The sequence below is a fragment of the Lolium perenne genome, chromosome 6 (assembly GCF_019359855.2).
Source record: "Lolium perenne isolate Kyuss_39 chromosome 6, Kyuss_2.0, whole genome shotgun sequence".
Taxonomy (NCBI): domain Eukaryota; kingdom Viridiplantae; phylum Streptophyta; class Magnoliopsida; order Poales; family Poaceae; genus Lolium; species Lolium perenne.
The window spans coordinates 154,150,050-154,175,949 of NC_067249.2; the positions used below are offsets into that span (position 1 = coordinate 154,150,050).

The window sequence follows — 25,900 nt, forward strand, 5'->3', positions numbered from 1 at the left end:
TTGCTTGCAAGCTGTAACTGTCAGTTGGAACGATCTCTAGTTTATGGTGTATCGCCTAATACTGAATAGAAGCGATGATCTACCCTCACCATGTTATAAGGTTATCGAAGCGGTTTACATAATGATTAATTTACACCAACTGGCTTTATGCTTAAAGCGTGCATAGTTACAGCCTGCAGGGCAAAGCGTGAGCTGGTGCGCCAAATCTGCATCAAAAAGTTTGAACTAATGTAAGAGCATCTCTACCAGAGCCCGAACTCGCGGCCGAAACTGAAAAAGTCCGACGAGATTAGGGGTTCGGGTCGGAGATGGGCCAGAACGGAGCCCGAACTCGCGGCCTAAAACAAGTTCGCCCCCCCGAGAAATCGAGTGGACGCCATGTATTAAAAGGGGCCGCAGAGGGGAGTTCGGTTCGTAAACCCTACTCCCCTCCGCCGCTTTCGCTCCCGCTGCTGCCGCCTGCCTCCGCTCCGGCGAGCGATTCCGCCCCCTCCGACGCCGCTCCGCCGCTTCGGCCACCACCCCTCCATCTGAAATGGGGCGTTCAAGACGCGTGGGTAGGGGAGGTGGCTGAATCGGCAGCGGAAGATCAACTCGGCGTCCGCCGGGTGTACAGGCGGAGCCGGAGCGCGCCAGGCGGTCGCGCTCTGACGGTGCATGGAAGCGGGCCGGTCGGAAGTGGCCGAAACTAATGGCGCGCCGTCAAGCGTGCGAGGAGGCGGTTGCGGAAGGAGAAGTGGAGGCGCCCCCCCGATGCCGGCGCGTGTAGCCCGCCGCTGCCCCCGCGCGGCAACGACGACAACGACCCCGACGGGCCGCCTCTAGCCTGCGGGGGCACCTCCGAGGCGGCGGCCATCGAGGTAGCGGCGCTCATCATCGCCTAGGAAGAGCCGGCGACCAAAAACCCTCCGCCGACGACATTAAGCACCCCGGTGACAGTATAGTCAATCCGGGGACTAAATCTAGTCTAAATTAGGTCCGTAGTATCGAATGTAGGTCGAATATGCAAGTATTTTGCCCGTTTTATTGTAAATTATGAACGAAATCAGCTTGATCGGATGAAATCGAGTGCAATCGCGAGTTTCGATTTCCCGCGACGTTTGATTTCCGCGTTTTCGGTTCACGTTTTCGGTTTCTGTTCTGCATCGTAGCTAAATCTGCTCGCAATTTATTTTTCGGGAGACTGAACTTACTTTTTTCGGTTCCGAAAAATAAAAGCTCTGCTAGAGATGCTCTAACGTCGGTAATGTTAGGATTTCGTCCTCAAGATCGATCACATTGAACTGCTACTGCGGATAGATCTAGCATTAGAGCATCTCTAACCGAACCCGTAAATCCCGCCGGAACCGAACTTTTCCGGCGGATTTACGGGTTCGGGCCGAATGTATCGCAGATCAGCAACCGAAAAGATGGGCCGGCCCGTAAAATAAGTTCAGGGACCCGAACAAGTCCCCGAACGGCCCCTATTAAAAGGGCTCGTGGAGGGGAGTTCGGGTCGCAAACCCTACTCCCCTCCGCCGTTCCTCTCCCTCCGCCGCCGCAACCCACCATTTCCGGCGAGCAATCCAGCTCGCCCCAGCCACCGATCCAAAGCCCGCCGCCACGCGATATCGTCCCGTGGATGCTCCCAAGGCCATGGCGCCGGATTGGGCGGCGGCGACTCGCCGCCACGCCCGCCCGTCTTCCGCACCGACGCGGAGCGGCGAAATGGAACCGGTCGGAGGGCGCGCGCAAGCGCAACGCTGAAAGGACACGATGTCGCCTAGAGGGGGGGGGGGGTGAATAGGTGGTTTAAAACTTTTACGAGATGGGCTTAACAAATGCGGAATAAAACTAGCGTTTACTTTGTCAAGCCCAAAGCCTATATACTATGGTTCACCTATGTGCACCAACAACTTATTCTAAGCAATGGTTCATCTATGTGCACCAACAACTTATGCTAAGCAATACAAGCAAGTATGTGATAGCAAGATATAAATAACTTCAAGCACGATGGCTATCACAAGGTAAAGTGCATAAGTAAAGAGCTCGGGTATAGAGATAACCGAGGCACGTGGGAGACGATGATTTATCCCGAAGTTCACACTCTTGCGAGTGCTAATCTCTGGTGGAGAGGTGCGGTGGCTTAGTGCTCCCGAACGCCACAAGAGGCTCACCTTGAGGTGTGGTTGCTCGATGCACACCAACGCCACAAAGGCCTCACCCCAAGATGCGGTACTCACACCACACACCGAACGCCACGAAGGCGCCTCACCTAAATCTCTGGTGACCATCGCCACAAAGGCCTAGGTCACGGTTCCACTAAGGGATTTCCTTCGAGGCGGAAACCGGGCCTTACACAAAGGTTGGAGCACACTTCCACAACTTAATTGGAGGCTCCCAACAAATCGCCACAAAGGCCTAGAATCCGTCTAGGGTTCCAAGAACCCAAGAGTAACAACCTTCTTGCTTTCACCACCACGAATCACCGTGGAGAACTCAAACCGATGCACCAAATGCAATGGCAAGAACACCACAAAGATGCTCAAGTCCTTCTCTCTCAAATTCCAACAAAGCTACAAAAGCTATTGGGGGAATAAGAGAGGAAGAACAAAGAGGAGAACACAAAATTCTCCAAGATCTAGATCTAGAGGATTCCACTCACAAAGAGAGGGATTTGATTGGTCAAGATGTAGATGTAGATCTCCTCTCTCTTTTCCCTCAAATGGGGGCAAGAATCATGGAGGGATTGAGAGATAGGGCAAGCTTCTCAAGATCAACAATGGAGGAGAGAGAGAGTGTGAGGAGCAACAGCCCAAGGAGGAAGAAGGGGGGTATTTATACCCCCCAAGAAAATCGAGCCGTTGGGGCAAATCGAGGGCCGAATTATTCGGTGTAAGTTAGGGCCGGATAATCCGGCCCCCTGAAAAATCCGGCCCTGGGAAATTCCGGGCAAAAGTCCGGCCAAAAATCCGGCCCCTATCCAGGGTATCACTGAGCCACTTCGCCAAAAGTCCTTAGCCGATTTTCAGGGCCCAGATATTTTGCAAATATCCGGCCCGGAAAATCCGGCCTGGTGATATAGGCATGCTACCTTGTAAAATCCAAAACTCAAGATTGGTAGCTCCGAATAGAGTGAAACCAATTTTGTTGGAAAGAGGACGACAAGAGCATACCCGACAAAATATGGAAAATATGGAAACTAGTGGGGGTGATTTTCTATAATATTTAGAGGTGCAACACCTCAACATGAGTGAAAGTATAGAGATGGTAAACCTAGAGGGGGGGGTGAATAGGTTTCTACAAATTTTAATTCTTTCTTTGCAATATTAGGCTTTGCGGAATATAAAGATGAGCCTAATGCAAACTAGGTGAAACAACCTATATGAGGATACAACTAACTCGAGCACGAAGGCTCTCACATGCAGTTAAATCACAAGTAAGGAGTTCGGTTAGAGATAACCGATAGCACGCGGAGACGAGGATGTATTCCCGTGTTCCCTTGCTTTGCAACAAGGTACGTCACGTTTGGAGGAGTGGAGGTCCCACGAAGGATTCCCCGCGCCACGAAGGCTCACCCTATTCTCCGGAGCCTATCCCACGAAGGAATAGCTCACTCACTTGTGGTAGACTTTGAGGTAGCCTCCAAACCTTCACAATCTTGCCCGGAGCAAATCCACAGCCCGGATGCTTCCGGACTCCTCTTGCCTACCTAGGGTTTCCAAGGAACCCTAGGAAGCAAGCTTCTCAATGAATACAAGGGGGAATGAGATTTGGCTTGGTAGAACGGTAGATCGGGTCCTCCTCTAATGATTCCCCGGAGGGATTTGAGTTTGGGTGGAGGAGGAGGGAGATCTGAGGCTTTTGGTGTTTCTAGCAATGGAGTATGAGAGAGAGAGCTCAAGAACAGTTTGTAGTGTAGTGCCTAACTGTCTAGAGGTAGGAGAAGGGCTATTTATAGTGTTCTTCGAAATATGGCCGTTGTCACTTGCCACCTCAGCTTTTCCTCGACGAACCCGGTCCGATCGGGAGACCGGACAGCCCGGAGAGGCCGGTCTGACCGGGCCGTAGACCGGACGCCTTTTGCTGGTCCCTGGAGCTCCTCCGGTTGGCGGCGGTTGGCGCCCGGTTGCCGCCCGGTGGACCGGACGGAGCACCGGACCCGCCGGTCGAGAGCCCGGTTGACCGGGCGCAAACCGGATCTTCTGGCTCCTCCTTCGGAGCCCGGTTGCCGCCCGGTTGACCGGCCACCACGCCGGACTGGCCGGTTGCTGGCCCGGTTGGACCGGGCAGGTGACCGGATTTCTCCTGTAACCCCTTTTTGATTGTTGTTGAAATGGGGGGTCACCTTTAGCCTTCTTGTTCCTTTGATACACCATTTACGCCTCATTGCCTAATACCTGAGATTGTACTTATAAACATATTAGGCCAAATACTTTAGCACGGTGACATCGTTACCAAAATAATGGATAAGGGTGAAATACCCTTACAATCTCCCCCTTTTTGGTATACGATGACAAACCGAGCTAGAGTCACAAATAGATATTATGATAAGCTCTAAACCTTGATTCCATATAAGATATTACGAAAGCTCCCCCATAATGTGTGCACTTGGAGAATTTGCGTTTGAATGCAAAGTGCACCATTTGAGAAACATGAGAAGCTCCCCCAATATCTTTAGGAAACAAGCATGGTATGGAGATGTACATATCAAGATATATAAGCATAGCATAATCATCCTAACATGGAGTAGCACACATAATAGTCATCCATACATATCCATACACGAATAGCAAATGGTTCTTGGAAAACTCAAAGTAAACTAGCACAAGCCATATAAAATCCAAGTAAAGCAACTCCCATGGCTTGTGGCAAAGAACCCCGTGGTCTAGACTCTACTCTAGACTCTACTCTCTTCTCCCCCTTTGGCATCGGAACACCAAAAAGGCGAAGAAAAGAGGAGAGATGCTATCGCACCCATCAGTAGTGACCAAACCCAAGCGAGGAGGAGCTCTCGCGTGCATCATCATCACGGGCATCATCATCACCGGCATTATCATTTCCCGCATCATCATCACGCTCGGTATCGGCATAGTCGGCGGGAGGAGCACGAAGCAGGCCTAGGGAGAGCACCATGAGCGTACACCGAGAAGTCAAAGTTCGGAGCATCTCATCGGTAAGAAGAGGCATCTCCCATCGAGGTGCAATCACGGGCTCCATCTCGGGGGCCGGGAGGAGGAACAGGTGGTTCCTTGAGGCCATGAATTCATTCGCGCCTCCGTGTCTCTTGGGTCATGTTATGGGTCCGATGGGCAACATCATGGGTTCTCTTGCACATTTGGAACATGCATGTGAAGAAACGAGCGGCCCCATGCCGGGAGCGCTGAGTGTGACCGGAGCTAGCATCATGATCATGGTGTGCCTTGGAGCGGCGCTCGGCGGTGGGCATCATGGAGGGAACGTCTTCACGAGTGGCCTCCGAATGGGGAACTTGAATGTATCCATGATGACTTTCTCACCAATAACGTTCCGAGGAGCAGAACAATGTAGTTGATGAGCCGCTGAACATATTGGGCGTAGTTGGGAGTCATGCGGTCCATAATTGCCCTCTTCGGTTCACGGTAGATAAGGTCACAACCATCAATCTTCCTCACCCCGTCAGATGACAATAGTACATCAAGTTGAGGTGATAGTTCCGGACTTCACCGTGGTCTCCGGACTTGTCGATGAGGTTTTCCCGGAACAGCTTGGCAAGTACCAAATAGGAGTAGTACATCCCGTAGATGGTGGGAGGTCCAGCGTAGGGTTTGCGGTGGATAGCGTAAAGAGATGTCACCCCTAGTAAGCCTGGACCGTGAATGAATCTTGTACCCTGGATCACCGTCATCACCACAACCCATAGCCGCACGGAATCGAGAGTAGGAGCATGAGTACTTTGTCTTGCCGGTCATCCAAGTGAGGGTGCGGGCTTCATCCTCATGGAAGAAGACAGGTGCGGTGAAACCGACGGACAAGGAGGGGACAAAAGGTAGGATCATCTTGAGTATCATCGGGCTTGAGGCACACAAGGTCATACAATCCCGGACTCCTCAAGGTTTGAACCACAAACCGATACTTGGTGGCTTCGTGCAAGGCAAGTTCTTCAGGATTGATAGCCTTGGGTGATACAATATTCCCATGCTTCATAAACTCATGAGAATCATAGAAACCCTCCCGAGAGGGCTGCTTGTGTGTTGGTCCGTAATGCCTTGTCCGAACGAGTGTAAGTTGGCCTCTCAAAGCGATACGGATTCTGTCCTCCATTCCGCCACTCAAGACGGTTTGCAGCCCCAACATTGATGGTTGGTACTACCTCATCATCCTCTTGGACAACATTCTTATCCTTGCGCTTGGTAGCAACAGACTTGGTTCTCGCCTCGAGCTGAGCTGCCGGTGTCGGTGCCTTGCCGAGCTTGGGGGTGCACGGCTACTAGAACGGCGGGAGGATCAGCCGTCCGACCTCGCTTGGCAACTTGGCCACGTGATGGCTCACCACTCCAACTTCCCGTGAATGAGAAAATATAGCAAGGATAGCAGTGGGGTAAGTGTACATGTCATCAATAAGAGGGAATCCAAAAAGCATAGCATATACCCAAGTGTAGTGATGAGATTTGTGCGAAACCTGGGCAACCCGGCGCACAGGCCGGTCACACCGGGCAGCCGACCGGATGGTCCTGGTTTGCATCGGTTGATCAGGCCACACGCCGGCCGGCTTGTTGAGCGGCCGGCCGACCAAGGCGTCAGACCGGGTTTGTCGATTTGGGATGTTGTGCCCAGATTTCTACCACAAATTCATGCAAAAACTCGAAAAACTTGAGTACATGCTATAGCAATAGAGTGGAGAATGTGCTTTGTGTTGAGAGACACTCTAAAGGCATGAGGACTTGCAAACCCTAAACCTAACCCTAAGGTTTCCTCAAATTTTGGCAAGAACTTGCAATGTGTGAGGAGGACTAGAACTTAGGGAGGAAAGGAGAGTACATTACCCGAAGACATTGTCCTCCTTGATCAAGAGAACAAGAAGAACACAAGGTAGGGCTTGGAACCCAAGAACTCCAAAAATTCCCAAGCTTAGTTGGAGAGGGACCAAATCCTTCGGTGGAGATGTTCCAATGGCCCCGATCTATGATGTGGTGAAGTTTGGGGAAGTTCTTGTGGTGGGAAGTGCCTAGATCTTGGTGGAGGTGTTGAGGGCGCCGGCCATGGAGGTTGGGGATTGGGAACAATGGGGAAGAAGACCCCAAGGGGTATCTCTTCCCAATCTATAGTGGGCCGCGCGACCGGTCAGATCTCCGGTCAGACCGGGCTGGTGACCGGCTGACCCGGTCCAAACTCCGGTTGCCGCCCGGTCGACCGGACCATCCGGTCAGGGACCCGGTCCGACCGGGCCAGCGACCGGCCAGCCCAGAATTGTCTAATTTTGCCTCGTTTTTGCCCCTATGCTGTGTGTAAGTGTGTGTAAGTGCTCAAATGATGACATGTACATATAGATAGATAGATGATGATGAGATGAGCATAGACATGGGGTTGGAAACACAAAGTTCTCTAGGCATACCCATTGGAGAGAAAATCCAAACAAGATGTGAATAGCAACAATGGGCATGATTCGAAGTGTATATCAAGAATCATAAGTTATTTTGAAATAAGATCATTTGGCCTTATATAGTCAAATCAAGTGGTAATGAAGGCTCAATGAGGGGCGGGATTACTCCCCCTATGTGAAAGCGCAAATGTCATGAGACCTCGAAGAGACATGCTTGGGTCCATATAATGACATTGGGTCTATTTATGTTGCACACATAGGTATGCATCATACCAAGACATGGTAAGATGACTATCCCCACATGTGCTATGCCTCTAGGCTAGATAGCAAGATAAATGCAAGAATATAGTGCAAGAAGTTAATCAATCCAAGTTTTTAGGATCAAGAATACCAAGTTCTCCTCTCAAGTTAACAAAGCGGGCTTCATCCAAAGGCTTAGTGAAAATATCCGCCAATTGGTAGGTTGTTCCCACATGAGTGAGATCAATATCCTTATTGGCAACATGATCACGTAGGAAGTGATGGCGAATGTCAATATGTTTGGTGCGACAATGTTGAACCGGGTTGTTGGCGATCTTTATTGCACTTTCATTGTCACAAAGAAGAGGCACCGTACCAAGAGACACACCATAGTCTTTCAAGGTTTGCTTCATCCATAACAATTGAGTGCAACAAGATGCCGCGGATATGTATTCGGCTTCGGCGGTGGATAGGGCGGTGGAGTTTTGTTTCTTGGATGACCAACTCACCAATGACCGGCCAATAAATTGGCAAGCCCCGGAGGTAGACTTCCGATCAACCTTATCACCGGCCCAATCGGAATCCGAATAGCCAATGAGTTCAAAGGTTGACCCCTTTGGATACCATAGCCCGAGAGTAGGAGTGAGAACAAGGTATCTTAGTATCCGTTTGACCGCCACTAAATGGCTCTCCTTGGGAGCGGATTGAAAACGAGCACACATCCCTACACTTAGCATGATATCCGGCCTAGAGGCACAAAGGTAGAGCAAGGATCCTATCATGGAGCGGTATACCTTTATGTCCACATCCTTCTCACCGTCACATGAACCAAGTTGCCCCTTTACGGGCATGGGTGTCTTCATTGGACTTGCATTGGTCATGTTGAATTTCTTGAGCATGTCCTTCACATACTTTTCTTGAGAGATGAAGGTGCCTTTTGCAAGTTGCCTCACTTGGAAGCCTAGAAAGAACTTCAACTCTCCCATCATGGACATCTCAAATTTCCTAGTCATCAATAGCTCAAAAGCTTTGTTATGATTGGGGTTAGTTCCACCAAAAATAATATCATCAACATATATTTGACATATAAAGAGGCCACCCCCTTTAACCCGCTTGGTGAAAAGGGTGGAATCGACCGTACCCATGCAAAACCCATCATGTAGTAAGAAATCCCTAAGGAACTCATACCAAGCACGTGGAGCTTGCTTGAGACCGTAGAGTGCCTTATGGAGTAAATACACGTGGTTGGGCTCGGCATGGGTCTTCGAAACCCGGGGTTGAGCCACATATGCGGTTTCTTTTAGGGGACCAGTCAAACCTGCACTTTGCACATCCATTTGATATAATTTGAAATTGTGGAAAGATGCAAATGCAAGCAAAAGACGAAGAGCTTCAAGACAGACTACCGGCGCAAAGGTATCCTCAAAATCCATACCTTCTATTTGGGCAAACCCTTGCGCCACTAACCTTGCTTTGTTTCGTATAACAATGCCGTTCTCATCTTGCTTGTTCTTGAATACCCATTTGGTCCCAATGACATTGATGTGATGATCCTTGGGTCTCTCAACTAGAGACCATACTTCATTACGAGTGAAACACTCCAATTCTTCTTGCATGGCAATTACCCAATCCGGATCAACCAAGGCTTCATGTACCTTAAGTGGTTCAAAACTAGACACAAAAGCATGATGTTGACAATAAGTGATAAGTAATGCATGGTGTCTACGAGTTACCACTCCTTCTTGAGATGCTACCAAGGACTTGATCCACTTTCATGTCACTTGCCCTTGTAGCGGCCTTGATCTTCCGAATGGTTCCTTCATGATCAATGAATTCATCTCTTGCAAGTACTTGATCATGAGGGACCACTTGAGCTTGATCATGAGTTGAGGATGTTTCTTGATCGTCATCATGATCTTGCTCCATGGAATGAGGATCTTCTTCTTGTTCTTCTGATTGAGACTCATCTTGAGTGGAGGATGGTTCTTGAGTTGCTCTTGATGGTTCGGCTTGAGTTGAGCTAGGCTCTACTTGTGGCGTGCTTGAGACATCTACTCCATCATCTTGATCATCATTATGAACCTCCATGGGCCGGATGTGTCCAATGCCCATATGCTTGATGGCACTAGATGGATCAACATCATTACCGCAACACATGGAACAACTTGCTCCACTTGGGAGCCATTATCCTCCAAGAACACCACGTCACAAGATACTTCAATAGTCCCGGAGGACCGGTTGTAGTATCTATAGGCGTGAGAGTTCTCCGCATATCCAACAAATATACCCTCTATGGTTCTAGTTTCAAATTTACCGAGCTTTCCTTTGTTGTTCTTAACAAGGCATTTGCATCCAAAGACACGAATATACATGACATTAGGCTTGTTACCGGTAAGGAGCTCGTATGGGGTTTTGTTGTGGAGGGGACGGAGGAAGAGCCGGTTGGAGTAGTGGACGGTCGTAGAGATGGCTTCTCCCCAAAAGTTGTGGGGTGAGTTGAATTCACTCAACATGGTTCTTGCCATCTCAATGATAGTCCGGTTCTTCCTTTCAACAACACCGTTTTGTTGAGGGGTGTATGGCGCCGAAAACTCATGCTTGATGCCCTCATCATCCACAAACTCTTGCATAGTGTAGTTCTTGAACTCGGTGCCATTGTCGGTCCTAATTGCCTTGATCTCGGATTCATACATACGTTGAGCTTTCTTGGCGAAGGTGATGAACTCTCTATGGGTCTCGTCCTTAGACTTAAGGAGAAAGACCCAAGAGTATCTTGAGTAATCATCAACAATGACAAGTCCATACTTGCTTCCACCAAGAGTATCATAGTGTGATGGCCCAAAGAGGTCCAAATGAAGGAGCTCCAAAGGCCTAGATGTGGTAACAATACTCTTGATGGGATGCTTCTTCTTGAGTTGCTTTCCGGCTACACATGCACTACAAACACGATCTTTCTCAAAGGAAACACCGGTTAGTCCCACAATATGCTCACCCTTTAGGAGTTGTTTAAGATTTCTCATGTTAACATGACCAAGGCGGCGATGCCACAACCATCCTTCGTCATGCTTGGCCGCCATTAGACATGTGGAAAAGGAGGGGCTCTCTTTCGAGAGGTCAACCACATAAAGGTTGTTCTCCACAAATCCAACAAGGACCAATTTGAGATTGTCACTCCTAAAGACTTGCACATAATATTTAGTGAAATATGAATTGTACCCGGCATCGGCAAGATGATATATAGAAAGTAAGTTATAGCCAAGGTGTTCAACAAGCATAACCGTCTCAAGGCACAAGTCCTTAGAGATTGCTACCTTGCCATACCCAAGTACCTTTCCCTTTGAGTTGTCACCAAAGGTAATGCTTGACTTCTTGTGGATATCTTCAATGAATTGATCAAGCACACCTTTTCCTCCGGTCATATGATTGGTGCATCCACTATCAAACACCCATTTTGGACCACCGGAGGAATACCCCTACAAGATCAAGTAGAGGATTTAGGAACCCATCGATTAATGGGTTCCTTTGCAATGGCAACAATATCTTTTGGTACCCAAATTGAGTACTCTCTATAAGCATAGCCATTAGGAGGGCCAACATAGTTAGCATAGACATCACCATAATAATCAACAAATAATGCATAGTGATCGTTTGGTCCCGTGTGGGCACCACTAGTGGCTTTGCCCTTTGAGGCTTTGCCATTGTTAGTGACCTTCTTGTTCTTATCTTGAGCGGGTTTCTCCTTCTTGTAGTTGTTCTTCTTGTGCGACTTGGGAGTATATCCAAGTCCATACTTTTGATTGTTTGACCTTTGCTTACTCAAGAGGTCATCCAATCCCATCTTGTTCTTGGCGGTGGTGAACTTTGCAAGTTCCTTTGTTAGCCTAACATTTTCCTCAAGAATAGATGCTTGCTCACAAGAAGATTCATTAGGATGATAGTCAAGACCATATTTGGTCACCAAGGACTCAAGATATGCATTGGTCTCAACATGCAAAGAAAGTTCCTCTTGTAAACGAACATGTTCCTCAACAAGTTTAGCATGCTCACTAGTAAAGGAAATGGAGGAACAAGCAAGCTTTTCAACATCAATGGGATCCTTCATTGATCCAAGAGCGATATTGGTGGATTCTTGAAGTAGATCATGATTCTCTCCAAGTTTCTTGAGCTCATCCTTGACAAGCTTGTTAGCTCTTTCAAGGTGGTCAAGATCCCTAGTGAGAGAAGCATGAGCAACTTCAAGCTCCTCCTTTGAAGCATTGAGCGCTTGGGTCAATAATTGAGCCCTATCAATAGTTTCTAGGTCCTTAACTTTATCAAGTTCATAAGTTTCAATTTGTTGCTTAAGGCTTTGAGATATGCACCTTTCGGTTTTTAGCTCTTGTCTTAGGAGATTGAATCTCCGTTCCTTCTCATTCAATTGATATTCTAATTCCTCAATGGACTCATCCTTTTCTTTGAGTGAGTCCATCAAGAAATCAAACTTGACAAGAGCTTCACCACGAAGGGTGCATCTAACATCATAGAGTTCCTTAAGCATAGTTAATTCTTCTTGATCTTCGTTTTCATCATCAAGAACACTAGATAGGGAAGGTGGAGGTTCCATTACCTTGGTTTCCCTTGCCATAAGACACGAGCCAATGATTGGAGAGGAGGGAGAGTCATCGGAGTCATCATCTTGAGTTGTTCTTGCCATGAAGGAAGAGCCAACATCATTCTCCGTGGAGTAATCTTTGGAGTAGTCATATGTGAAGAGTGACCCGGGCTTAGAGTATGCTAAACCGGCCACTCCGGCCTCCTTCTCCTCATCTTCCTCTTCTTCATCTGGACAAGTACTCGGCCCCAACAAAAGCTCTTCCCTTGTTCTTCTTGTACCGATCGTTGATTGGGTTCGGCTTCAATCTTGGCTTGACCCCTTTGATGAACTTTGGCTTGTCTACCCTTTTCTCATAAGGGCACTCATTTGCAAAGTGGTTATCTTCATCACAATTGTAGCAAGTTCTCTTCTTCTTCTTGTCATTGAGGAGCATTGGGAACTTTGCCTTGTACTTCTTGGCAAAGAAAGCAAAGTCGGTAGCAATGTCACTAGTTGAAGTCATCTCTTCATCTTCTTCAATCTCATAGTCTTCTTTGCTTTCATGGTCGGCTCTAGCTTTGAGAGCAAGGTTGTGTGATGCTTCATGATTGTGTGAGGCTTCATCAACACGGTTCATTGCCTTGAGCCTCTTTCCGGCTTTGGCCATGCTTTCATTGGCGGCCACATAGGAGACTAGATCATCGGAGTTGAGATCGGCACTCTTGGTCATGATTTGCAAGTTGAGTCCAAGGTTGGTGTCTTCTTGTTTGACGGCAATCATAGCAATGACCTTGGATTTTATGAAGGCTTCGTTCATCTCAAATCCGTCATTGTACTTCTCAACACCAAGTCCCTTGACCCTTACTTTCAGAGCACCAAGCCTAGCATAGGCATCAAATATGGATTCTCCATCTCGAATCATGAATTGGTAGGCCTCTTGCTTTGCGGTCTCATAGAGAGCTGATTGGATCAAATCGGTTCCCTCTTGTAGTACTACGATCCGATCCCACAACTCTTTAGCGGAGACAATGTCATCGACTTGATCAAGAAGCTTGCGGTTGATTCCACTTCTAATCTTGTCACGTGCGGATGCATTGAGTTGACGGTTGTAGAACTCGGTGGAGGTCAACCGAGTGGGATCTTGTGGCTCCGGATGTCCGTGAACAATGAGCTCCCATAGCTCCACACTGCAGCTGCGAATATGAGATTCCATAGCAGATTTCCAATGTGGAAAGTGAGTTCCATCGTAATGGGGAACGGTCCCACTATGGTTTATATGAGGCATGGGTGAAGTGTTTCTAGGATAGTTATAGTTAACATCATGGTAGGACTCCTTAGAGACCGAAGCCCCACTAGAAGTTCCACCCGCAGCTAGGTTCTTAAGCATGGCAGTCATTTACGCCATTTGGTTTTGTAGCTCATCCTCCTTTTTCTTCTTCTCGGCCTCATATGCCAAGAATCTAGATTTCATCTCTTTAACCGAAAGGTTAGAGTCTTCATCTAGACCCTCGAAGAGTTTATCCATCTCACTCTTAAGGCGGTGAAGCCCTTAATAAGAGTCCAGGCTCTGATACCAATTGAAAGTATAGAGATGGTAAACCTAGAGGGGGGGGTGAATAGGTTTCTACAAATTTTAATTCTTTCTTTGCAATATTAGGCTTTGCGGAATATAAAGATGAGCCTAATGCAAACTAGGTGAAACAACCTATATGAGGATACAACTAACTCGAGCACGAAGGCTCTCACATGCAGTTAAATCACAAGTAAGGAGTTCGGTTAGAGATAACCGATAGCACGCGGAGACGAGGATGTATTCCCGTGTTCCCTTGCTTTGCAACAAGGTACGTCACGTTTGGAGGAGTGGAGGTCCCACGAAGGATTCCCCGCGCCACGAAGGCTCACCCTATTCTCCGGAGCCTATCCCACGAAGGAATAGCTCACTCACTTGTGGTAGACTTTGAGGTAGCCTCCAAACCTTCACAATCTTGCCCGGAGCAAATCCACAGCCCGGATGCTTCCGGACTCCTCTTGCCTACCTAGGGTTTCCAAGGAACCCTAGGAAGCAAGCTTCTCAATGAATACAAGGGGGAATGAGATTTGGCTTGGTAGAACGGTAGATCGGGTCCTCCTCTAATGATTCCCCGGAGGGATTTGAGTTTGGGTGGAGGAGGAGGGAGATCTGAGGCTTTTGGTGTTTCTAGCAATGGAGTATGAGAGAGAGAGCTCAAGAACAGTTTGTAGTGTAGTGCCTAACTGTCTAGAGGTAGGAGAAGGGCTATTTATAGTGTTCTTCGAAATATGGCCGTTGTCACTTGCCACCTCAGCTTTTCCTCGACGAACCCGGTCTGACCGGGCCACAGACCGGACAGCCCGGCGGAGAGGCCGGTCTGACCGGGCCAGAGACCGGACGCCTTTTGCTGGTCCTGGAGCTCCTCCGGTTGGCGGCCGGTTGGCGCCCGGTTGCCGCCCGGTGGACCGGACGGAGCACCGGACCCGCCGGTCGAGAGCCCGGTTGACCGGGCGCAAACCGGATCTTCTGGCTCCTCCTTCGGAGCCCGGTTGCCGCCCGGTTGACCGGCCACCACGCCGGACTGGCCGGTTGCTGGCCCGGTTGGACCGGGCAGGTGACCGGATTTCTCCTGTAACCCCTTTTTGATTGTTGTTGAAATGGGGGGTCACCTTTAGCCTTCTTGTTCCTTTGATACACCATTTACGCCTCATTGCCTAATACCTGAGATTGTACTTATAAACATATTAGGCCAAATACTTTAGCACGGTGACATCGTTACCAAAATAATGGATAAGGGTGAAATACCCTTACAATGAGAAACCGAGAAAATCACCAAACTCGAAAACGCAACAAGTGATCTATGTGAAATCCGTTTTCGATGAACTAGAGCTTGTCATGAGAATAAGCACAAGCTCTAAAACATCACATGGATAAGATCCAAATAACAACCAAGAAAGATGATGCAAGGATGCAAAGGTTTGAGCTCTCTCCGAACGATACAATCGAGTTACTCACTCGAGAGCCCTCTTGATAGTACGGCAACTAAACTATAAACCAGTCTCCAACTACACTATGAGACCGGTGAGAAAGAAACCCTATCAAGAGCAAACCTTATACTTGCGCATTCCACTTGAGCTCGATGATGACGATCTTGACCTCAACAAGATGGAACGCCTTTCTTGATTGTGCTTGCTTGACGAAGTCTTGTGGATTGCTCCCCCATAATCCACCATGGGAGATCTTCTTCTTCGGCGCATCTTCACATATCCATGATCACCATATGGATGACAAGAGTCAAGCAAAGGATCTCTTCGAGATGGCTCATCTTGAACTTGCACTTCATTTCTTCATGGCAAGCTTCAAGCTTATGATCTCTTCGAGTTGGCTCATCTTGAACTTGCACTTCATTTCTTCATGGCAAGCTTCAAGGATATGATCTCTTCAAGTTGGCTCATCTTAAACTTGCACTTCATTTCTTCATTCTTCATCATGTTGATGTCTTGAAGTAACTTGAGAGCTCACTTCATCTTCATCTAACTTGAGGGCTCACTTCATCTTCATCTTCAAGACATACTTGACACTTGATATCCTTCATCAATTTCTTCGTCTTGCAACCTTGAAACCAACACATGGTTCAAGCATTGCCTATGGACAACTCCTACAAATATAACTTAATGCAAACATTAGTCCATAGGGATTGTCATTAATTACCAAAACCACACATGGGGGCTTCATGCACTTTCAAGCGCCCGCCGGTGGACGAACTGGGGGCTCACGCCCCCGGGGAAGCTCGCCAGGTACGACAACGCCGGTGAGGGCTCATCCTCCGGCCAGTCAAGCCACGCACCGCGGCTCCCCGTCGCGGACAGCAGCGACGACGAGGACCTCATCCCCGCGCGGTCGCCCACCTTCTCCGCCGGGGACTATGTCCACGGCAGCGACGAGGAGGACGCCATCCTCGCGCAGACCAAGGCCATCAGCGAGGCGGAGGCTCGCGCGCGCTTCCGCCGGGAGGAGGCGGAAGCCGTCTGCCTCGTCCGTGAATACGAGGGGGCCCGCCGGGAGGCCCGCGTCCGCCGCGTCAAGCTCGAAATAGTCGAGCTTGACGCCGACGACGCGTGAAGCTCATCGATGACAGCGTCGGTGACCTCTGCTGCCGAACCGCTGCGCCACCACCGGCATCGCCGCCCCTCCGCCGTTCCTCTCCCTCCGCCGCCGCAACCCACCATTTCCGGCGAGCAATCCAGCTCGCCCAACCTCCGATCCAAAGACCGCCGCCACGCGATGTCGTCCCGTGGATGCTCCCAAGGCCGTGGCGCCGGATTGGGCGGCGGCGACTCGCCGCCACGCCCGCCCGTCTTCCGCACCGACGCGGAGCGTCGGAAATGGAACCGGTCGGAGGGCGCGCGCAAGCGCAGCGCCCGCCGGTGGACGAACCGGGGCTCACGCCCCGTGGAAGCTCGCTGTGCGGCAACGCCGGTGAGAGCTCGTCCTCCGTCCAGTCAAGCCGCGCACCGCGACTCCCCGTCGCGGACAGCAGCGACGACGAGGACCTCATCCCCGCGCGGTCGCCCACCTTCTCCGCCGGGGACTATATCCACGGCAGCGACGAGGAGGACGCCGTCCTCGCGCGGACCAAGGCCATCGCCGAGGCGGAGGCTCGCGCGCGCTTCCGCCGGGAGGAGGCGGAAGCCGTCCGCCTCATCCGTGAATACGAGGCGGCCCGCCGGGAGGCCCGCGTCCGCCGCGTCAAGCTCGAAATAGTCGAGCTTGACGCCGACGACGCGTGAAGCTCATCGACGACAGCGTCGGTGCCCTCTGCCGCCGAACCGCTGCGCCACCACCGGCATCGCCGCGCGCGTAGGTCAATATAGTGGCCGCATTTTGCTTTAGCTAACTAGCGCTCGCCGGTGTACCAGTAACGTAGCTTTAATTTTATGAACAATGTATGTTTTGATGCTCAATCGGAGCATCAATTTGATGTCGAACTATGATCATCGCCTAATTTACCCGGGCCATTTCAAATTCCGCTTTTCAGTTCCATTTTTACGGTTTCTAATCTGCGCCACGGTCAAATTCGAACGAACTAGCGTTTTCGGAAGACTGAGAGCATCTCCAGTCGCGTCCCCCAAATGAGGTTTGGGGGACCGCGGACAAGAAATGGGGAAAAAAACTGTCCAGTCGCGTCCCCCAAAGCTAATTAGCGCCTCATTTTGTGTCCGGCGTCCCCGGTAGAGACTGACACAAAAATAGCGTCCGGACGCATGCATGTAGCCCCTAGTCCTCACATGCTAGTTTCTTTCCCCATACTTTCTCTCACCTACTTTTCCCACATGGGGTGGTCCCTTCTATTAAAATGCATGCATCCGAACGCTGTTTGAGGGACGCGGCTGGGAATGGTCTCTTTTTTATACAGATTTTTGTTCTCTTTTTGTCCGACGCGGTCCCAAATATGCCCCAAATCATTTGTGCCGGACGCTTTTTGAGGCACGCGACTGTAGATGGTCTGAAAACCTCTTTGTCGGTTTGCACTTTTTCGGCTCTGTTAGAGATGCTCTTACTAAGAAAACCTGCTTCTGGTAGCCTGCCAAATCGAGACCGTGACCGGGCCCGAGTAGACTTGGTTCGTTTCCAACTTCCAAATTCCAATCCGAGTTCGACTTGGAGTCGCCCTAGTTCCTGCAACTGCAAGGTGCAAGGCCTGATTTCGAGACGGACGCGGTAATAAACAAGGCGTATTCCCCGTCGCTACGCCCATCTGCCCTTGATTCCTTCTATCTCTCTCTCCTCCGATCCAGGGTTTCCCCATCTCTCTCTCTCTCTCTCTGATCCGATCTTCTTTCCCGTCCTCCGCTCCCCGCCGCCCTCCTGCCGACCAGACTATGGAGTTCCACGACGCCTACCTCCGCGCACAGCCTCGTCGCATGCCGGCGCCGTGCGCGCTGTTCGCCGCCGCCATCCAGCCCGCCCTCGAGGCGTCCCTGCAGCGACACGGGAAGCGCGCTGCTCCTCTCTCCCTCTCGCCCGCCGCCGCCGCCGCCGCAAAGAACTCCGCCAAGCGCCCGCGGCTGTCCGGCTACGACGCCGACTGCAACCTCCGGGAGATGGAGTGGAACGTCGAGCCGCAGCAGCAGACCTCGCCTGGCCGCCTGAAGGCGGCGCAAGCAGATCCGATTCAAGAAGGCTTCTTTACGCGCGACAGCCTCGTCGCCTGGATGGACGACCTCGCCCGGCACCACCGTCTCGCTCCGGACACGCTTCACCGCGCCGTCTCCTACGTCGACCGCGTGCTGTCGGCGCGTTCCCCGTCCGCGACCACGACGGCTCAGGGAGACGACTACGAGCTCCGCTTGCTCGGCGCCGCCGCCGTCTTCACCGCTGCCAGGTTCGAGGGGCGGAGGAAGCTCAACGCGGCGGACGTCGCCTGGTACTGCGGGTTCGCCACCAGCAAGGAGGTGATCCACATGCAACGCGAGATGCTGGCCACGCTCCGGTACGAGCTCAGCTAGTAGCTGTAGATCTGTTGTTGGCACGGCTGCGTGTATTATCTAAAGGTATAATAGATGCCACCCCATGGGGGTTTCACAGCGATTAACGTTTCTGGACCATCGGATATTTACAGTGGTTGTCAGATGTTAGATCTCATCCGTCCATTGTGGACAGCAGCGCGGCTTGCTGGTTGGTTGGAGAGCATGTGCGCGTTCTCCCGTCGGTCCATGCTGCTAGAGAAAGGCATGAAATGGCCACGTGTTACTCGCATCTGACTGCACATGGGTCCCACAGTTTCCCGGGTCCGTCCGTCAGTCGCTGCGGGTGGCTTTTAGGTTGGTCTCACCTTGAGCCGGCCGTGGAAAAGATATTCTCCTCGCGCGGGGTAGACTGGGGCTTTCCTTTCGACGGTGTGCTCGACTCGCTGGCGGCGTGCCATTAGCACACGGGAGGAACTCTGCCTGTGCAAGGAGACATAGAGCCGCGCGCCGTCGCCTCGCAGGGACGATCCACCTCACTTTCCCCTCGCCTCTTCCGCTCCACCTTCGTCGTTCTCTCTTCCTCGCCTCGTCCGCTTGGTCGCTGCCCTGCAGATCCGCCGTCGCCTGCGTCTTCCGCGCGCTCCGCCCACGTCCGTCGGTGGTGGCCGATCTTAGCCCATGGCGGTGCTCTGTCCTGGGTTGGGTTAAGGTGAGGTCCTGCTTCATCGATGGGATTCGTTGCTGGCATTATTTTGCCCTATTTTTTTCCTCTTCCTTTTCCTGTTTCTGGGGTGAGGGTGCCGTTCTTCTCCGTGTCGTCAGTGGTGGCCGGTGCTCGGGTTTGGTTGAGGTCAGCGCGCCTGTTTCTTTAGAATTTTTTCCGTTCGCAGACCCGTCAATGGCCGCCCTCCTGCTTGGTTTGTTTTTGCCTAATTTTGTTTCTTTTTCTGTACGTATTTCTAGAGGTCAGGGTACCGCATCTATTCGTTTCTTTTGCTTCTTTGATTTTTTCCCGTCTTCTTGACCGTGTTTCTGGATTAGGGTGCAGGGTGCCATGCGCGGGCGGTTGAGCGGGCGAGCAGCTGAAGGGTGCTATGTGTGTGGCGGCTGATGCGGGAAAAGGAGCAGGCGAGGGAGGATGAGGATTTGCCAGCCGGCCAGAGGTCACGGTGTACCCGGCGACGGAAGGGCAGCCATGGGCGGTCGGTTGGGCGGCGCACGAGAATCTGCAGGCGGCTCACACTTTCCCACTCTCGCTGGGCTCCTCTCTCTCTGATCTGGCCATAGTGCTGCAATGTTCCCATAGAGAAGCATCAGGACCAGCAGTGAAAAAAATCCTTCAGATGCACCGCATCAACCAGGTGATTGCCCAAACTCATCTCCAGCACAACCTTTTGTTCACGAATTTCCGTTTGGATCTCTATCTATTTGGTTCAGTTTTTGTGGCTTGGGTTCTCCTCTCTAGAGGTTGTTCTTATAATGAAAAGACGGTTGATAATTTGTCTGGATTGCTGCTGATTTTGTAGTTGGAGACAGATCAAGGGTCAAGGTCTGAGTGTTGGGAAACGCCACAAGAAGGGGATTTGTAGGATGAAGGTGACCACAAGCATAGGATGATTCTGGTGCACACTACCTGTTTGATGAAATGCAGATACATGGATTCTTTTTATTTTTATTATTCTTCCATGTCTTCCTTTGCAACCTATTCATCATCGGTATTGTATGGATTTTGGAAAATCAGTATATGCAAGTGGAGTTGTCCGTTATTACCATCAGTCATAATTCGTATCTACTATTACTTTCCAGCAACGATGTTGACTGTTCCCTACATAAAATTAGGACACAAACCAAGTACCACAGTGCGCGTAGTCGTGGGCATCTATGAAGGCGCTCCTCAGGCTGCTCGAGTGCATCCTGTAGTAGCGAGGTCGACATCCTGGTTTGGGGCGAGTACCATGGCGGCGTGCCACATCCCTGCAGGCAAGCTGGGCAGCAGCATTTCCACGGGTGATGGGTAAGAAATGAGAGCTTCGTACTGACTAATCTCCATCATACAGTAGGTGTCAAACCCTACAAAATATTATAATATTCGGTTTAGTTCATGCAAATAAGAGCCCAGTACAAAGAAAAGAAATATGCATAGTATTTTAGTATTGGTTTATGAATTGATTAAAACAGATTTCGTTGAGAAGTATTACCAAAATTGTATTGTACAAGCATAATAATAAGCCAAGTGGTCAGCTGTGAAAAAAATCAAAAGAACTGAAAGCACAAACATAAAGGCCGACACTTTATTTTATCTCAAATAGAACATGTTTTTAATTAGCTAATTAGCACGGGTACTGGTGCAGGTACAGAACATGTAAGCAAGGAGAGGAGGAATTAAAAAAAAATACCAATTTGGCCACATATTTGATTTGAGAAGGTTAGAGCCCAATTAGGTCAGACTTTATTCATTTTTAGCTAGACATTTCAAATCGTGTTAAACAAGTTTAGTTTATAGGAAGTTTAGCCACTGTCAGCCGTCCACTCATTTGCGCCAATATTCGTTAGGCTTTAGGTTCTGGATTTTAATCTTTCATTGGCTTTAATTCCTTATGTCATGGATCAAATAAACTATTGATTTTGTCAGCAAGGGTGGCCTGGAGTCCATATTCAGGTTCTCGGTTGACGAGAACACCGTTGTGCCCGGCACCGGTCACAACCATGGCCATCAAGAAGATCAAATAGGAACGCTTACAGGATGCTGGTACTTTTTTACCACTACCAATCTTCTTAACAGAATCATTTCTTATTGAATTTCCCAAATATTTTGCTATCAAATATGTTCTCTGTTTCTGAAGAAAATGTGCAACCTGAATGGAACTGGCTCAGATGATGAGACCACTGTTGTGCTGGCCAGCCCCGACACCGGGATGGTAATCTTCATGAAGAAACTCAAATAGGAAGGCCTCCATAGTGCAGGCATTGACTTATTGGTGTGATATTTCGGTGTAACTGTTGCCATGCGGCTACATCTGCACTACACTTTACATATCGATGAACTAATAGGTGATTCCTGGATTTGTATTTCCAGTTATATGCTTTCAAAGAAGGAAAGCCTAAGTGAGCATGGAGAAAGATTTTGAATAATCTATCTGCCATATCATAAATCTGTTAAATGTGAAATATATTTATGTTACAGGTCTAAAGTCAATAGCGCATTTTATATAATTCTACAACTCTTAACAACTCTATTTTTTGTTGCAAGATATAACTTCCTTCTTCTATACCATATCTTCAATTTCAGAGGAGTGGCAAGGTACCAACAAATCAACATCTTGATTCCAGTGCACATGCAACAACTGAATTTCAATGTAAGTAAATGATTCTTGGGTCCTTAAGTACAAACTGTGTGGATACTGATATTTCATTTGACCTGTAAGTAGTATTTTTCACGTCCTTTTAGTATTTACCCACTATTAATTTTCTGTAGTTCTCTTCCACCTTTTGCAGCTAGATAGTGCTCCAGAAGCTACTGTTTTTTCTTGCATTTTCTCCTGATGTAGTTGGTAGCTAATACAGGTACGCAGTACATGTTGTTCTAAAAGGCATTTTTGTTTCGTTGCTAGGTTTATTATAGGTTGGCTTGGTGAGATGGGCATGCCCTTTGTCTGGTTGCCCTGCTCCGCCTCAAGTGGCCTCCCACACTGCGTTCATCCCTGGTTCGGCATGGTCATGTAAGACATGGATTTCTGTAACTCATGCTGCTTGGTTCATGGCCTCTTCGTAACAAGAAATGAGTGGTATGGCCTATCTTTGTATCGTTCACTATGTATGTATTCCCTTATCTGTATGACCAGATTTGTTTCAGAAATTGGTCTGCTCATGCAAAATTAAGTGTTTGCATGTGGTACATTTATTTAGGCCAGCTCTAGATATGATGTGTTTTGCTTATTCATTTCTATTGCTGTTAAAGTTATCAAACTCGCTTACGTTCATTCATAGATAAATACTACATGTGATTTTGAACGTAAGCGAGTAGTACCTAGGACAGGTGAATACGATCCGTATTCATTATTTATTCAGAAAGGCACAAGGTGTTAGACAAATGATTTTGAAGTGGTCAAACATTTAGCTCTTTTTATTTAGACATGTACTGGAAAGTATTTTAGATTGGTTTTCTGCCTGAAGAAAAGTGAAGGCCGGCATGAAAATACATATGACTAATTTGTTCACTGATTATGTAGTAGCAACGAGGCAACAACCCGCTGGCCGCCGTTACTTTTAAATAATCCAAATTCTAGGAGATCAATCTCAAATACTACCTCTAGCCTTTTAAATTGGTCGCCACATGTAAAATAGGTATAGGTGCCACGTATTTTGAATTTTTCTAGGTTAGTTGCACATAACGCCTTATCGGGTAAGTTTTGCGTTGCAAGTTACAATACAACCTTCTAGAGTAAGAAACATCCTATATGCTGTAATATAGACAAAATGTTACTGATCTGAGAGTAGTACACATCTACTGTTGGATTTTTTAATTTACCTGATTGTTCTCATGTAACCTGACCTCTAAGCTCTACATTTTCTGCAAATTAAGACCCAAGTTGGATATTTTTCCTAGCTCTACTGCTTAGTTTACATTTTACTATCATATTGTAACTTTTCAGTAGAACATGATTATGGCACTCAGCAATTGTGTAAAATATTTTGTAGTTGTGTATCTAAAAATTCTATTTCGCTGGTTCTTATTGTGCAGGTTGTATTCTTTGGTCGTGCAAGATGTATGATGTATGCTCAATCATTTTGATTATTTTTAAAAAATTCTAGAAAAGGTAAATATATCAGAAAGTGTTATATAAGAATGTACAATCAGTTTTGTTTTCCCTGCTACTCTCTGTTTGTTAATATATTGCCTTAGATTACTCTACTCACACATACCATTTAGAGCTGCTTTCTCTGATTCTTATTAACCTGCATAGATATCACTATTAGGTTAGAGTATGTATGATTTGCAATCCAGTTCTCTTACCACGATATCAGATTTGGTACCATGGTTGTAGGCTTGTAGCAGAACGTTTTCTTTAGTAGGTTCCTCAACTTGGCCACTGAATATTCGAATGTTTTTCATGTGCCGAACAATTTCTTACTGTACCTTGGTGAACTTTACTTGAGCAAATCAATTGCAATTCAGACGTCAGAGCCCACCTTTCAGTGATGATCCCTTGTGTTTAAGCATACGTACAATTTTTTGTAGGCTATTATTTATGTTTTCCTTTGCTTTCTTTTGTTATATTTATCACATCGATTTTTTTCTTCACAATTCTTCTCTTTTTGAACCTATGTTTATTAATAGTGAGCCTATGGTACCGAGATTTTCTGAGCTCGGAGCCTGGTAGCTGCTGTTTTCGATGTGGGTAGAACCAAATCTACTAAGACCTTTAACTTCACTTCTTATTTGGTTTGGTGCTTCGGTTGTGCATTCTTGAACCTATTTGATTTTGGCAGTGCATTTAGACTTCCAAATCCATTGGATTGGGCCTTCAACATTAATATGCTCAAAGTGAATGTATGAATTCTTGAGGATGAGAAAGAATGGCCCCATTGGAAGGTCCATTTGTCCGTGCCATTGTCGTGAATGCTGTGTTATGCTTGTAGGACCAAATCCCTGAATTCATGATATTTTTTCAAAAGTTTGAGTTCATACATTCCTATTGCATCATCATAAATATATGGTATTTGATTATGCATAATTGGCTTCCTTTCTTGCAAAAGTATGTATGGAGTTAGGCATGTTATTTGTGATACAATAAGGTTGTGCTTGTTTCAACTCGTTTGATGTGGGTGCCATCCTCACCGTTGTCTGGTAAGTATGTACCTAAGAATTATACATCGATACAATCTTTGCTAATTTAAAACAATAAATAACCAAGATTTCTTTTGTTATCTTAAATAACAAACAAGCATGAAAATACAATTTAGTTATTATTAATGTATAACAAGAAAATAATAGACGTTGAGAAAATGGTAAAGAGGTTTGATTTATGGTGGATTAGGATTTTGCATATAGTGAGTTATCTTCAGAAGGTAAAAAATTAACGTAGTCTTTCAAAAATAAACAGATAACCAATTTATTCAAAATATATTTTCTGCTATATATTTATTATTAGGAAAACCTGTGGAGTGGCTTTTTCTAAAAGATGAGACCACTGTACTTAAGTTTTGAGCATAGCTTGTACATCATAAAAAAAAGCCTTTTGTTTTCAGTGTTTTAATTGTACTCATGGCTCATATAAAGGAGACGGAGTTAGATGACAAATGTTGTCCAAAGTATTCCAGTCGCTGTATAGTTTTTGTGCAGGCCACCTTTTTTGTATTCACAGAATTGTTTTCTTCTCTAAATAATGGTATCCTATTCTAATGTTTTTAGGAGAGCAGATGAGGAGCGAGGGTGTCGAGGCAAACATCGTCACCTGGAACATCGTGATCCATGGGTTGTGTAACTAGGAGGACAAAGGAGGCGGCCCAGCTCAACAGGGACATGGTGGCGACAGGGGTGGAGACGAACACCACGTTGGTCAATGGGTATTATTGGGCATGTCGCATGTGATGTGGGGGAGGCCATCAGGCTGCAAAGGGCCAATGGGAACATGGGATTCTAAACAAAATAGTGTACATCTTAGCATCGGTGAGCTCTTTTTTTCCTTCGGATGTTTCTTACTGTTGTGGTGCAAAAAGTTATGGCAAGTTTACTTTTTGGTGCAAAAAGTTATGACAAGCCGAGGGTGTCAACTGCAGACATTGTGATACATTTAAACGGACTTATCGAGCTAGAGGACTGGTTGGAGATGACAATGAGTTTGGGCTACGTTGTTTCATCTTAGACATCTTTTTATGGGAATATTTTATGATTTGCTACACTTTTCTTTGAAGTGTCTATTATTTGCCACATGACAACCACATGTCAGTGAGACACAAAATGGCAAATGATAGAAGTACCAAGAAAAGTGTGGCAAATTGTAAAATTCCCGTCCTACTCTTCTGCAGTGGTACTGAATACTGAT

General features: G+C 47.9%; 1 protein-coding gene across 14 annotated transcripts; it reads left to right on the forward strand.

Moving 5' to 3' along the window:
* The first annotated feature begins 17,970 nt into the window (after positions 1-17,970).
* On the forward strand, positions 17,971-25,691 carry LOC127307162 (putative cyclin-F2-1). Of its 14 annotated transcripts, XM_051337868.2 has the most exons (9): positions 17,971-18,877; positions 19,896-20,215; positions 20,381-20,450; positions 20,694-20,868; positions 21,206-21,279; positions 21,487-21,603; positions 21,698-22,210; positions 22,466-22,639; positions 23,596-25,691. In XM_051337868.2, exons 1-2 carry the CDS (start codon positions 18,267-18,269, stop codon positions 19,963-19,965), a joined length of 681 nt encoding a protein of 226 aa, XP_051193828.1. In that variant the 5' UTR covers positions 17,971-18,266; the 3' UTR covers positions 19,966-20,215; positions 20,381-20,450; positions 20,694-20,868; positions 21,206-21,279; positions 21,487-21,603; positions 21,698-22,210; positions 22,466-22,639; positions 23,596-25,691. The 14 variants fall into 14 exon arrangements, with proteins under 14 accessions (XP_051193828.1, XP_071678855.1, XP_071678859.1 ...); XM_071822754.1 differs by lacking the exon at positions 21,206-21,279 and having other exon boundaries at positions 21,487-22,210; positions 23,596-23,671; positions 25,267-25,691; XM_071822758.1 differs by lacking the exon at positions 21,206-21,279 and having other exon boundaries at positions 21,487-22,210; positions 23,596-23,671; positions 25,275-25,691.
* The last annotated feature ends 209 nt before the right edge of the window (positions 25,692-25,900 follow it).

Bases quoted from the DNA above. Each gene is read 5' to 3' on its own strand.
- LOC127307162 (XM_051337868.2), top strand. From the start codon at position 18,267: ATGGAGTTCCACGACGCCTACCTCCGCGCACAGCCTCGTCGCATGCCG. The intron at 18,878-19,895 runs GTACGAGCTCAG...TTTCTGGATTAG, and splicing joins GAGATGCTGGCCACGCTCCG to GGTGCAGGGTGCCATGCGCG.